This window comes from Pogoniulus pusillus, chromosome Z (genome assembly GCF_015220805.1).
Source record: "Pogoniulus pusillus isolate bPogPus1 chromosome Z, bPogPus1.pri, whole genome shotgun sequence".
Classification (NCBI taxonomy): Eukaryota; Metazoa; Chordata; class Aves; order Piciformes; family Lybiidae; genus Pogoniulus; species Pogoniulus pusillus.
In genome coordinates this window covers 12517027-12529831 of record NC_087309.1, presented here as the reverse complement: position 1 = coordinate 12529831, position 12805 = coordinate 12517027, and the positions used below count along the sequence as shown (strand labels likewise).

Sequence of the window (12805 nt, the reverse complement as noted above, 5' to 3'; positions counted from 1 at the left end):
CTCACCACCCTAGCAGCCTGCCCCAGCTGCTGCCATGCCTGTGTTGTGCAAAGCCTTGTGTAGATGTTTCTGTTCTTGCAATAAAGATATTAAAGAAGAAAGAGTCTCCAGCTTGTGACTGTCATGCAGGGCATCCACCACTGGTAACCATATAGCAAAAAGGCTCTTGGGAAGGCTGAGTTTTGAACACTCAGATGTTTATTAGATTTCCACAGAAGGAGGAAAACTCTAGAAGGTTTGATACAAACGGGGAGCCGACTGCTGAGCAGGGAGACCTTCACCCCAGCTCCTGAATGCACAGCATGCACTCACTCTAGCTCCCCAGGCATTCCAAAACCAGCAGGCTGCATTCCTGCCAGGCGTGTGGGCAGCAGCCCAGGTGCTCAATGATTCTCAGTTTTGGATCATCATCACCACACTGCTGCAGCATGCAGCTGTGTCCAAGACACCAGAACATGCTGACAGTGTGGGGCCTGCCTGCCAAGTCCTGCCTCCTTTGGGTAAGGGCAGTGGGAGGTACATGAGACTCCCTTCATGAAAGGGGGGATAAGGGCCAGGGCAGGTCAGGTTCTCATCCTGCTCAGGCAGCCAATGTGCCTCACCTGGATGCCAGACCTCCACTTACGGGGTCTCTTTGTTTAGCCCAGGCTGATACGAGGCTTCAGTGGAAGAGCATCCCCTCTTCTTTCCCTCATGGAGGTCCCTTATGGGATAAAGGCACATCAGGCCATTCCCTGGGAAGCAGATTTTATTTGGTGAGTGCTGGGACTTGCACCTTCACCAAGGCAGGAAGGGCTAACTCTTAGCCAAAGGTTACAGCCCAGGACACTATGGCAAGCACAGTGAACCTCCACCCACACAGGGACAGGATGTGCCTGGTGCCCACCTGGGCATTGCAGATGAACCCAAGGGGACATGAGGACTTGTGCCTCAAAGCATGTTGGTGACAGTCCTGCTGCCATTCCCACCACTGGCACACTCTTGCAGAACTACAGGTCCCTACCAGCTCTCCCCACTTCAGATGGTGATGGAGTTGGTGCTGGAGAACTGAGATACATAGGAAGCCAGTATGGGGTTGGTGGGAAGGACTTTGATGGGCAAATCCCAACTGAAAGTGTCCACTTCCATCTGCTCTACCCCAGTCCACGTAATGGCCTCTGACTGGCTCCCACGAACCAAACAAGTCCCTGCTGACTCTCCAGAGGTCACAAATTCGAAGTGCAGCCTCCACTTCAGTGACACTGTGGGCAAGAAGAGGGTCAAGGGGTCAACACCACAAGGGACAGGGACAGTAGATCTCAGCACTGACTGTCCTAGAAAGGGGACATGCAAATAAGCTCACTCATGCAAGCCAGCTCCCTCCCACAGGACACAGCCCTGCTGAGCACAGGTAACACTGGGGACTACAGGAGACAACAGGGGTGGGTCCCTTCCCTGGTGGCCACTAACCGATGTTGGTGGTGAATCCTGGGGTGGAGCTGAGTGGGATTGGCAGGCTGAAGCTGCTCTGGGCTGTGTGCAGGCAGGCCTCCTGATGGCGGGCATGCGTGGTGTAGGAAACAGGCTGTCCCCGTCGGCGCTGGAACTCCTCCTGGATGGTTTCCTCTGTCTGCAGGCTCACTGAGAACTGCAGGGCAGTTGGTGGGCTGCTTGTTCTTACAACCTCACACTGCCCTGGCATAAAGACCCAGGGCCTCTGTTTCCCAAACGAGCTCACAACTGGAGCCTTTCCCCACCTCACAGCCCTCGGCAGAAATCCCACAACAGCCCACTGCTACCACAACACCTTCTTCTCCTTCCCTACCCAAAACACTGTCCTGTCCTTGGTGACCCCAAGACCAGCACTGACCTGCAGACAAGGGATGTCTCCTTCTGAGAAGTTAAAGGTCCCAATGACATCTTCTCCAATCTTATACACAGTCTTAAAGATGCAGAATGTTCCCACCTTCCCACGAGTGTTGCTGATGTTATACAGGTCTGTGGAGCAAGAAGTGGGTTGGGAAAAGGTTGCAGCAGGATGAAGTTCAGCTCCAACCCCACGCCTACTGCTTGGGTTTGAAAGACTGTCCCTGGAGGTAGCATTCTCTTTGGGAAATGCTTGCAGTAAGCAGAGCAAACCACACACTGGTTGAGATATGCTGGGAAGAGAGTCTCTCTAGCTGAACTAGGAACAGCCTGAGAATGGTCAGGAAGGTCCCATGGGAAACTGTGACCCAAGCAAGCCCTGATGGAGCTTCTCTATAGTCCCAGGTAGAGCCTTGCTTTGCAGCAAGAGATTTTTGCAGTGAGCCCTGAACTGTGCTTGATGCACAGGTTAGGACAGCAGGTTCCACCAGGGGATTATAACCTACGCAGGCTGCGTCTGGAGGTAGCCACCATGAGCAACTCTGTTGCCAGGTCTGCCAGGCGAGAGTCTTTCTTCAAGCCCTCTTCCTCCTCCAGGAAGGGGTTTGAGGGTGCAACGGCCTCATCCTGTGGGAACTGGTAATCCTTGAGCCCTGGGCAGAAGGCAAGAGCATTAGTGGGGCAGGGTGCAGCCAGGCCTGTTTACAAGGGAGGGCAGCGTGTGGTCTCACCTTGCAGAACAAGGACACGGAAGGGCACTCGCAGCAGCTTGATGGGCGAGTTGACACGCTGGCAGCCAATGGTCAGCTTGTACACATACTTCACTGACTGTCCCCGGAAAGAGGGGGGGGCATCGATGGGCAATGTCTCACAGTAGGAATCTGCACGGAGCACACAAGATTCCTTGCTTTCCAGGGCCAAAAGGAAGCTCCTGGAACTGTTGCTCACAGGGTAGCTGCTCTGAGGGTTAGGACAGTGCTCGGAGCTTTCTGCTGTCTCCTGTTCACCACAGCAGGACAAGCACATCCCTGGCTTCTCAGCACCAGTGCACTGCTCCTTGCATCATGTGCACCATCATCCAGAGATCACTTCCATCACACACAACCACACTCACAAATTCTGCCCCCAAAGAACATGAAAGATGTTAGATTCAGGAACACAAATACACAAAAGCTATCTTGTGTACATCACAAGCTCAACCTGAGTTTGCCTCTGTGTGCTGCTGTCACAAGCCACCTCCACAATGCAGCCACAGCTGCAGCTTTCTCAGGGTTCTGCCCCATGCATGATCAATACATCACCCCTCTTTTGATACTCACCTCACACAAACCCTAAAGTCAGTAACAAAAATCAGCTTCTTCCAGTGTTTTTCTCTGAAGCAATAGGATTTGGTGGGCCAAGAAACAACAAAGATTCCTTCGCAACGATTTGTGTCATATCCTCCTTGACCAATTGATGACTTGGACCAGAAAGCCTCTGACCGAAACCTCTGAGATGCTGGGGCCCAGCTTCAGACCACATTCAGCCCGCTCAAAAGCCCCTTGGCCACCACACAAACCCTAATGCTGCTTGACGCAGCACAAATCCTTCTGCAGCTTTCCCAAACCACATGCTGTATACTAAGAGAGGCGCAGAGAACTGAGGTAAAGTTCTCCACCCCTCTAGAGGCTTGCTGGCCATAACACAGATATACCCTGCCAGAGGAAGGGCAGCATCCTGCTGTGAAACCACAGATCCTTCCCCATATCTGGCACATCCTAAACATTGAAATTTAGATTAAAAACTAGAGTTACATTTTAAATGCAACCTCTAAACTTAAAAATAATAGGACTCAAAGGAAGGAAAAAATCCTGTGCTAGTGTGTACTGTCCACAGGCTGTCACACCTTAAAACACAAGCCTGTCACACTGGACTAGGGGGCAGATAAGGCTTAGAACTGTCCTGACAGGGAGGAAAATCAGGTATTTAGATGGAAGGATGCAGACTGCTGTAACCTCTTGCATTATGCTTAATGAGAATGCTGACAAAGAACTTCTTGCCCAGTGAGGATAATCTCCACGGAGGTGACCACTGTCCAAGGAGGATGGGCAGTTTGCTAGCTGGCACAGAAATGCTGAGACTCAGGAAGCCCCAGCTTCTACACATACCCCAGAAGGAAGCACATTCCTTGTGCTATAGGATGCCTTCCTAACCCACCCACTCACTGTACCCTCTGGCTGGAATCCTGGCCTGTGTCCAGGCTGCTTCCACTTCCTCCCCTCTCAGTAATCGACCAAATATTCAAAGGTATTATAACCCTGCAGATGAGGCAAAAAGGGCCATAGAAACTACTTGAGGGCTTGAGTATATGTTTTATGGTGACAAATTAAAAGAGGTGAGCCTGGGCAGTGTGTCAGAAGGATGAGAGGTGAGTTCGACATATAGGCACCGTAACAGGAGGAAGATACTGGGGCATAAGCTGGTCAGCAACTGAAAATAAGGCCTCTTATCAAGAGAGAGCCTGACACAACCTCAGCTGTATCTGCCAGCTCTGGCTGCAGTTTAATAATGCTGTACTTTCTTGGGTTGCTTTGTTTTGTTTTGTTTTGTTTTTTCCTTTTGAAACCGTGCAGCAAAACTCAAAACTTCTGAAAAACAGGAAATGAAAAATGAAGATACACACCCACGCAGCCTTAACTCTGCCTCCATGGAGCTGGCAGGAGACCCTTGGAATGATCTGCAAGCATGCCAGCACCAGTGTCACAGGAGAGGAACAGCCCAGCAGGCCAATGGAATCAGTGTGAGCAGCCTTGCAGATCCATGTCTGCGATACAGGGGTTTCAGTGCTAAAAAGCACAGTGCCACATACAGAGGCATCACAAACAACATGCTATGAATCCAATGCATCACACAACCAAAGGGAAAGGCTGCAGCACACAGCCAAGGAACCTCAGTGTATAGAGGAGTTTATGTCCTTCCTACGGAGCTGCATCCAAAAGCAAGGCAGATATGCAGACTGCTTGTGCCAGTGTCTCTCACTGGCAGAGCAGACACAAAATATAATACCCTTAGGAAGGACAGACTATCTCTAGCTTAGCTGGGAGGTGAACAGCTTCTGACTGCAAAGCCAGTATACAAGGAAACCCTCTCAATCGTCTCTAGCCACTTGAAGGTTGGATTGTAGCCACCAATCTGCTTTTCCAGACCCTGCTGAGCCTGCCTGAGATGTGCCAGGAAAAGGGTCTTTCCCTTCCTCTCAGGGAATGGGTGTTCCAGGCCCCACACCTGCTAGCAGCAAGGAGCATAGGCAAATCGAGATGAGCCTCAGGCCAGCTAAGACTCCTTCCTCCTCCTTGCTGATGCAGCTACTTTCAGAAAACACGGGGGACCTTGGCTCCAATGTGAGCTCTTTTCCCATTCATGCTGCAATAGAATGGTAAATAAATAATTAAATGTGCTCAGGCAACAGGTTTTGCAATTTAGGAGACACAGCCTCAGACAGCATTACCCTACCCTAAGCCAGACTGGGTTCATCATGTTCCACCTTTCCATCTAGCCAAGACCCTCCACACCTAGATAGGCAGGAGACCCCAGCTTCAAATCCAGTAAGTCACTCCTTGGTCTCACTTGCAGCTCTGCTCTCACCTCCCCAGGGCTCAATGATCCACAGAAGTTCCCTCCACCATAAGCACTGTGTCTCTCTGCTCTTTGCTCTACAACTCAAACAGTCTCTGTCAACCACTCCCAGCAGACCTCCAGGACAACCTAAGCAAGCACTCAATGTACAGTGTGTAATGCCTAATATCATGCTGCCATGGAACCACAAGCTGCTGGAAGCAGAGGAGGTACAACATGACCTGGGTCACACAGTCATTGACCAAAAGACAACAGCACATACTTGTGTTTTCACAGCTGCCTACTCTGGTGAGAGAAGCTTCTTGAAACAAAGAAAATGGGTTGCCAAAAATTCCTTGTGAAATGGAATTTTTATCTCTAATGAGTAAAGAGGCAAGTAGTGAGGAAGGAGAGCTTCAGAGGGACTCCCTGGAAGCATCCCATTTGAGACATCTTTAGATGCAGAGAGCTTCAAGGTGAGAAGATGAGAAGTGCTAACTTTTACACCAGGAAGACTATAACAGGCAAAAGACTGCAATCTCCAGCATGGCTACAACACATAGAGGAAGCTCAGACTTTCAAAAGATGTCAGCCTGAATCTCAAGAATACTCTGGTGTGGCTGAGGAAGGGCATGGAAACACAGGTGTGTCTAATTATTCCTTCAGCTGCAGCCAAGTGTTTCAAAATGCTTTATGCCTTGCAGCTACACAATGGACCTGCAGCAGAGGACATGGGCCAGGGCCAGAACTTTAGGATGCGTTGCAGCATGCAGCTCTCATACAGTGGACAACGGACTCCAACAGGGTCCCTTAGCACTCATGCTCCCACCGCAGCACCTCGCCCTCTGCAAGCACCAGGGTCTCCCACTTGTAGCACTCAGGTCTGCAGAGATGGCTTTGAGAGTGGGCTCCCCAGATGCAAGCCTCCCCAGAGCAGAGGAAGAGAAGACAGGACTCACAGGACTTTGACTCCCCAGGATCCAGTCGCAAGTCACAGAAGAGAATCTTTGGTGGGGTAGACAGGATACACTGACCTCGCTCTCCTGGAAGAAAAGAAGAACCACATGAATGCTGCCCAGACTCAGGCCTTGCCCAGGCCAGTGGGGCCTTGTCTTTATATGGAGGAATAAGAAGGGGCTAAACAGGAAACACTTCATGCTTTCAAGAGAGGTTCCTTGAACATCTGAACTGACAACCCTCCCGTTTCTTTCCAAGCTAGTGCCACTCTGATCTCACTGTTCATAGAACCATAGAATCACAGAATCAACCAGGTTGGAAGGGACCTCCAAGATCATCCAGTCCAACCTATCCTCCAGCCCTAGCCAGTCAACTAGACCATGGCACTAAGTGCCTCAGCCAGGCTTTTCTTGAAGACCACCAGGGACGGTGCCTCCACCACCTCCCTGGGCAGCCCATTCCAATGCCAATCACTCTCTCTGGCAAGAACTTCCTCCTAACATCCAGCCTATACTTTCCCCGGCACAACTTGAGACTGTGTCCCCTTGTTCTATTGCTGGTTGCCTGAGAGAAGAGGCCACCCCCCACCTGGCTACAATGTCCCTTCAGGTAGTAAACAAAGTTCAGCAGCAACCATTCCCAGGGAGTCACATAAGGAAAGAAACAGGCTTCCCACTCACTTCTGTGTGTGCTGCCCTCAAGACAGACACAGTAATCTGCTTGCCCACTATCCATGTCCAGTGTTACAGGACTAGCACTCACCTCTGTTAGGGACGAAGACTGTCTCATTCTCTGCCTGCACATCGTGCTTGCTGCCATCAGAGGGAGGGAGTGCTACCCGGTTCTCGCTGGTGTGAAACTGGCAGTGGATCTGAGCGCTGGCCCATGCCAGCATCTCACTGAGAGAAAAGAAGGGCAATATTCGCATCTGTGCCTTAAACCTGGATTACAGCAAGCTAGAAATGGGAGACGAGTAGCTTTTGCTGCTCAGCTCCGTGCAGGACTTCTTGTATGGAAGGAAGAACACCTTGCCTGTCACTGGAGCCACTTTCACAGTACTCCTCCAAGCAAGCCTTTAGAGTAAACTTAAACCAAGATGCTGACCCAAAGCCATTTCCACCCCAGCTGCTCACAGCAAATTCACCCAAGGCCTAGTTCTGTGGCCCAAAGTCTCTTGTTTAGCAGTGGTATCGAAGTCTGAGCCACAAGACCCCAGGCACAGGACAGACAGGGAGTGAGGAAATGCCCCTACCCAGAGAAGCTTGCTGTGTACATGTGGCAGAAGATAGCAAGCAATGCATGTCAGCAGCCACCCCTTCCACAAGGATAGACACAAGATGCTCTATGCAGAACCTGACAGAGAACTTCCAGTAAACACAGTGAAGTCAAGTGTCCTAAGATCCAGCCCAAAGCCAGCTGGTCATCTTTCTCATCACCCACAGCTTGGGACTGGTCATAGACAGCACCCTTCAGAGGACATTTTGAGCTGTCATGCAAGGGCCAGGCAAAGGAGAGGACTTTTAGCCACAGACAGCTAAGTTCCAAACCAGAAGTGACAAGCAGAGCAGCAGTCCAAGGCACTTCTGCCAACAATGCAACCCAACAGACTGTGGGCAGAAGCAGCAACAAATATCTGTAAACTTGAGTTCTGCTGCTTCTGCCCACAGCAGCTGACTGCCCCAAGCTCAACCAACACTCCTCAGGTGCACAGGGTGCAGACATACTGCCACCCACAGCACTGACCCCCTCAAAGATCACAGAATGCTAAGGGTTGGAAGTGACCTCTGGAGATCAAGTCCAACTCCCCTGCCAAAGCAGGATCACTTAGGGTGGGTCACACAAGAACACATTCAGATTGGTCTTGAAAGTCTCTACACAAAGAGAGTCCCCAGTCAGTTCGGACAGCCTGTTCCAGCGCTCCATCATCACCACAGGAAAGAAGGTTTTCCTCATGCTGAGGTGGAACTTCCTATGTTGCAGTTTGTATTCACTGCCCCTTGTCCTATCACAGGACACGACTGAAAAGACATCCACCTTTCAGACATCTGCAAACATTAACAAGGTACCCTCTCACTCTTCCCTAGACTAAACAGTTCCAGGTCTCTTAGCCTTTCCTCAAAAGACACATGTTGCACTCCCCTAACCATTCTCATAGCCCTCCATTGGACTGTCTCTAGCGTATCTCTGTCCCTCTTGAAATGAGGAGTCCAGAACTGGTCACAATACTCCAGATGAGGTCTCTCTAGGGCAGCACATAGATGGAAGAGAACTTCCCTTGACATGCTAGCCATACTCTTTTTAATGCACATCAGTTTCTGGTTGTGTCAGACCAGAAAAGGACACTTTTGTGTCATTCAAAAGGACCTGAGGCAAGGGATTCATTGTGAGCTACAAGGGAGGCAGAGGTGTCACTTTGCCCCACTTTGTACAGCCACAAGAACTGGCTGCATCAAGCATGAAAAACATCCTCATGTTTCAGACTCTGCAATGCCACAGGGCACTTCCTATGGCACTACTGACACCTTTCAGCTTCCAAAACACTCATCTGTTTTTATTTCAGCAGCAGTCACATCAATTTAGCCAATGTGTGGTTCTGCTGGTGTCTTCTAACATCACGATCTGCTTAGTAATCAGTGATAACAGAGTTTGAGGTGGCAGGCGGACTTTTTATTGGGTATCTCTGAACGTGACACATCAGAGCTGCTAACCGTCTGGATGAGCAGGAGAAAAAGGCGTGCTGCATTCATTTCAGCTGACTAGCAGTGTGCTGTTTGAAACTGCATGCGCTGGCTGCCTTCACACAAGCACACGTTGGTGACTCAACCAGCTACCTCTCATCCCGCAACTGTAATTCTGCATTGTCAAAAGTACCAGCATGGCTCTTCCACAAGGTCTGTCATCATGTTTTCTGTCATGTCAGCTATTTCAGCAGAATAGTCTGGGTTGGAAGGGACCTCCAAAGGTCATCTAGTCCAAACCCCTGCAGGGAGTAAGGACATTCTCCATTACATCAGGTTGCTCAGAGCCTTGTCAAGCTTGACCTTGAATATCTCCAGGGATGAGGCCTCAACTACCTCCCTGGGCGACATGTTCCAGTGCTCCACCACCCTCACACTAAATAACTTGTTCCTTACATCCAGTTTAAATCATCTCTTTTCTAATTTCAAACCACTGCCCCTCATCAACCACGACAGGCTTCTATGAGCACTTCTTCAACAGTTTTCTTGGAGGCTCCCTTCAGGTACTGGAAGGTCACTATTAGGTCTCCCTGGAGCCTTCCCAGGCTGAATAACCCCAGCTCCCTTCAGCCTGTCCTCATAGCTCCAGCCCCCTCATCGGCTTTCTGTCCCCGTTCTGGACTTGCTCGAGCAGGTCCATGTTCTCCTTACATATAATCTATGCAATAAAAAAGCAATATAAAATACATATAAAGGCAACCATTACCAGGATTTTCTAGGCTACTTATTCAGATAAAATGAGTGCTAACCTATGTGGAAACAGAAATGCTCTTGCTTGAGAGACAAGGTTTACTGATTTTACATAAGCTTAGCACAACCACAGTGCTTTCAAACACTGCATTTTAAATTTTTGTTTGTTTTTGTTTTTCTCCCACATTGCCCAACAATATGCCATTAGATTCTTTTCATTTTTTGAATGAGACATCCAAACGAAATTAGCACGTGCCTTCCTACTAGCAGACCTGGCTTTTCCAGATGGCAGTCAGCAGAAGGATCCTACGCTATTGCTGATGTCACTTCCCTCCTTTCTCACCTCCCCCTACAACTCCTGTAGCCGACAGGGGCCATGCACCACGCAAGCTTTGGGCAGAAGAGCTTTGTCTCTTGCACGCCTCATGCACCACAATCAAATTCACTTTGTGCCATTTATTTACTGCTTTTCAGTTCTGTCCCTAGGTTTGAAGTGCATGCCTCTTCTTCTTCCACCTCTGACGCATGTTTTGCAAGTCTCAAAACCTTCAAGCCCCTGACAGGTCTACCTGCCTGTTGCTGTGACTGTGCTTTGATCTGCCTTTACACAATTCACAGCTTCCATTTCCAAACCACCCACCTGTTTGGTGTTGCCACCTGTATGATCTAGCTAGGACTCATCAGCTTGGCCACCTGCTTTTTTTATTTTAAAACCCTTCCTTTTTCCCAGAAGTGGTTTTCTGTGGACCATGACACACCAGAAATTCTCACATGAAGCTCCTGTAACTGCTCTGTGAACCTGCAAAGCTACTCCACCTAGTATCCTTGAAGTCTGATGTTTCAGAACCAGGAAAATCAGCACTGTCACCACACAAGACTAAACTCACAAAAGCTAAATGCTTAAGTCACAGATGAATTTGAAAGTTGTATTAATCTGCCAGGACGAAGCAATGAGCAAAGATGGAAGGTTAAGGAAAGCAATCAACAAAGAAGCCCAACACTGATAATATAAGAGACTACATTGTTGTTGCCCAAACTAGAAGCAATGAGTCCACCAAAACAATCACATGTGAATTGCTTACTGGGGACGAACAGATCCTGACAGAGTCTGAACCTCACAGGGCTGGAAGAGACACTTCCCAGGAAGGGCTAAAGATGAGAAAGCACTCTCCACCCCCAGGAGAACTGGACTGGGCCACACACTCAGCGGACATGGAGGCTTTGGGTGACTACTTAGGATGTGGAGTCACCCGCTGTGAGCCAGTATAGGAAGCTGCCATTTTCTCATGTTTCCTCAGCCTATATTTTGGGCACAGTAATGATAAAGAGAGATGCAGTGCTGTAAGACTGGGCCACAGAAAATGCTGCCATGAAAGGCTGGCTCTTTCTAACTATGCAGAACTTGTTCCTTTGCCTGTTGGCTCTGGAGGCAGGGATTACAGTGACATGTCAGTGCACTGCTGGGCAGAGTGAGCTCCTTCAATATATGCAGGAAATAATGAGTTGTCTACATGCTGCCCTGTGAGACTGTCACCCTGGTGTAACTAGATATTCTGCTCTGACAGCCAGTTTGGCTTAATTTTCTGCCAGCAGCCCTGCCACTGAGGGCACACCTGAGGGGCAGTTAAGAGCATCTCTAACAGCATACTTTTTTTTTCCTCATCTCTTTCCTGGGGGCAGAAAACCAGAATAATTACCTCAATTTCAGACGTGAAATAGCCACGGTACAAAGCGCCTCTAGCAGGGAAGTCACCAGTGGCTGAGCTGGCACCATTGCCCCACAACCCAGACATGACTACATCTGGCTGCTCAATGGGGGGGGAAGGCTGTTCCCTCCTTAGACAACTCTGCCAATTCGAGACTTCACATACAGAAAGGACAACCAGCATAGGCAGCCATACCTGCTGGCAGAGGTAGACGAGGCCGATAACGGGTTGGTGAAAGTGATCACACACTCCAGCACCTCCCCGGCCAGGAAGACGGGCCCACGGCCCAGCTTGGCCACCACCTCGATCATGTCTTGAACAGCTCTGCCGCACACCTGCAAAAAGAACCCCCAACAACCCAACAGTGGACACTGAGAGAGGGGTGGGCGCTGCAACGGAGCGGGAGCGAGAGTGGCAACAGCCAAGCCAGCCAGGCGCACGGAGGGGTCAGGCAAAGGCTCAACTCCTGACACTGCGCACGGGCAACGCGGCGAGGTCAGGGACGGCCCCGGCCGGCACCGACACACACACAGGCGGCCAGGGCGGGGCGGAGGCAGCCCCAGCCACACCCCCGCACAGCCCCGGCGACACACGCACACCAACTCCCGCAGCCCCGCACACGCGTGGGGAGGGGAAGCAATGGTCAGAATATACTGTGATGGGTGCGGCAGAGTCCTGCCATCTCCAACCCGGGAGGCTCGGAGCGACCCCGGCTGCAAACACGCAAACGTAAACACTCGCCAGAAGAGCCAGGCACACCGGACCGTGCGCCAGCCCCGCTGGCTCTCCAGTCCTCCCCGGTCTCACTCACCGCCCTGCACAGGCCCCGCGGCGCTCCGGGCCTAGTCGGTCCTCAGCTGCTCGGTGGCAATCCCGACCAGCTCGACTGAACTCGGGATGCGTTCGACTACTTTCGGGCGCTGCTCGGTACTTTTCGGGGCCATCTCGGCAGCTTTCGGAATCCGCTCGGTAGTGCTCGGGCACTGCTCGGGAGCTTTCGGAATCTGCTCGGGCAACGCTCGGTCCGAGCTCGGGAGTTCCCGGGCACCCTCGGTAGCGCTCGGTCGGGTGCCCTGGGGACTGCAGGTCGAGCGGCCGGAGGGGCGGGTCCGGGGTTCCCGGCCGCGCGTGGCGCTGTGCCCCGGGGGCGCGGGCGGGGCGGGACGGGGCGGGGCGTCGCGCGGCCGCGCGCGCGGTGAAGAGGGCGCGCGCGCGGCAGCGGGCGGCGATGGCGGCGGCGGCGGCAGCGGAGGAGGCGGAGGCGGCGGCGGCGGC

The 12805-nt window shown here is 51.3% G+C and overlaps 1 protein-coding gene across 1 annotated transcript; it reads right to left on the bottom strand.

Moving 5' to 3' along the window:
• Positions 1-180: 180 nt before the first annotated feature.
• Positions 181-12637, bottom strand: RGP1 (RGP1 homolog, RAB6A GEF complex partner 1). Its single transcript, XM_064140249.1, has 9 exons — positions 12342-12637; positions 11726-11865; positions 7159-7295; positions 6399-6482; positions 2577-2726; positions 2352-2498; positions 1850-1977; positions 1450-1627; positions 181-1241 (listed from the first exon to the last, which is right to left on the bottom strand). The coding sequence occupies exons 2-9, from the start codon at positions 11839-11841 to the stop codon at positions 1018-1020; spliced, it is 1164 nt and encodes a 387-aa protein (XP_063996319.1). The 5' UTR covers positions 11842-11865; positions 12342-12637; the 3' UTR covers positions 181-1017.
• Positions 12638-12805: the final 168 nt, after the last annotated feature.

What these genes read in the sequence shown, in the direction of transcription:
- RGP1 (XM_064140249.1), bottom strand. Translation starts at nt 11,841, where the DNA reads ATGATCGAGGTGGTGGCCAAGCTGGGCCGTGGGCCCGTCTTCCTGGCC. An exon ending in TCGTCTACCTCTGCCAGCAG is followed by an intron (nt 7,296 to 11,725) that starts GTATGGCTGCCT and finishes CTTTTCTCTCAG; the next exon opens with TGAGATGCTGGCATGGGCCA. An exon ending in AGTCTTCGTCCCTAACAGAG is followed by an intron (nt 6,483 to 7,158) that starts GTGAGTGCTAGT and finishes CTTTTCTTCCAG; the next exon opens with GAGAGCGAGGTCAGTGTATC.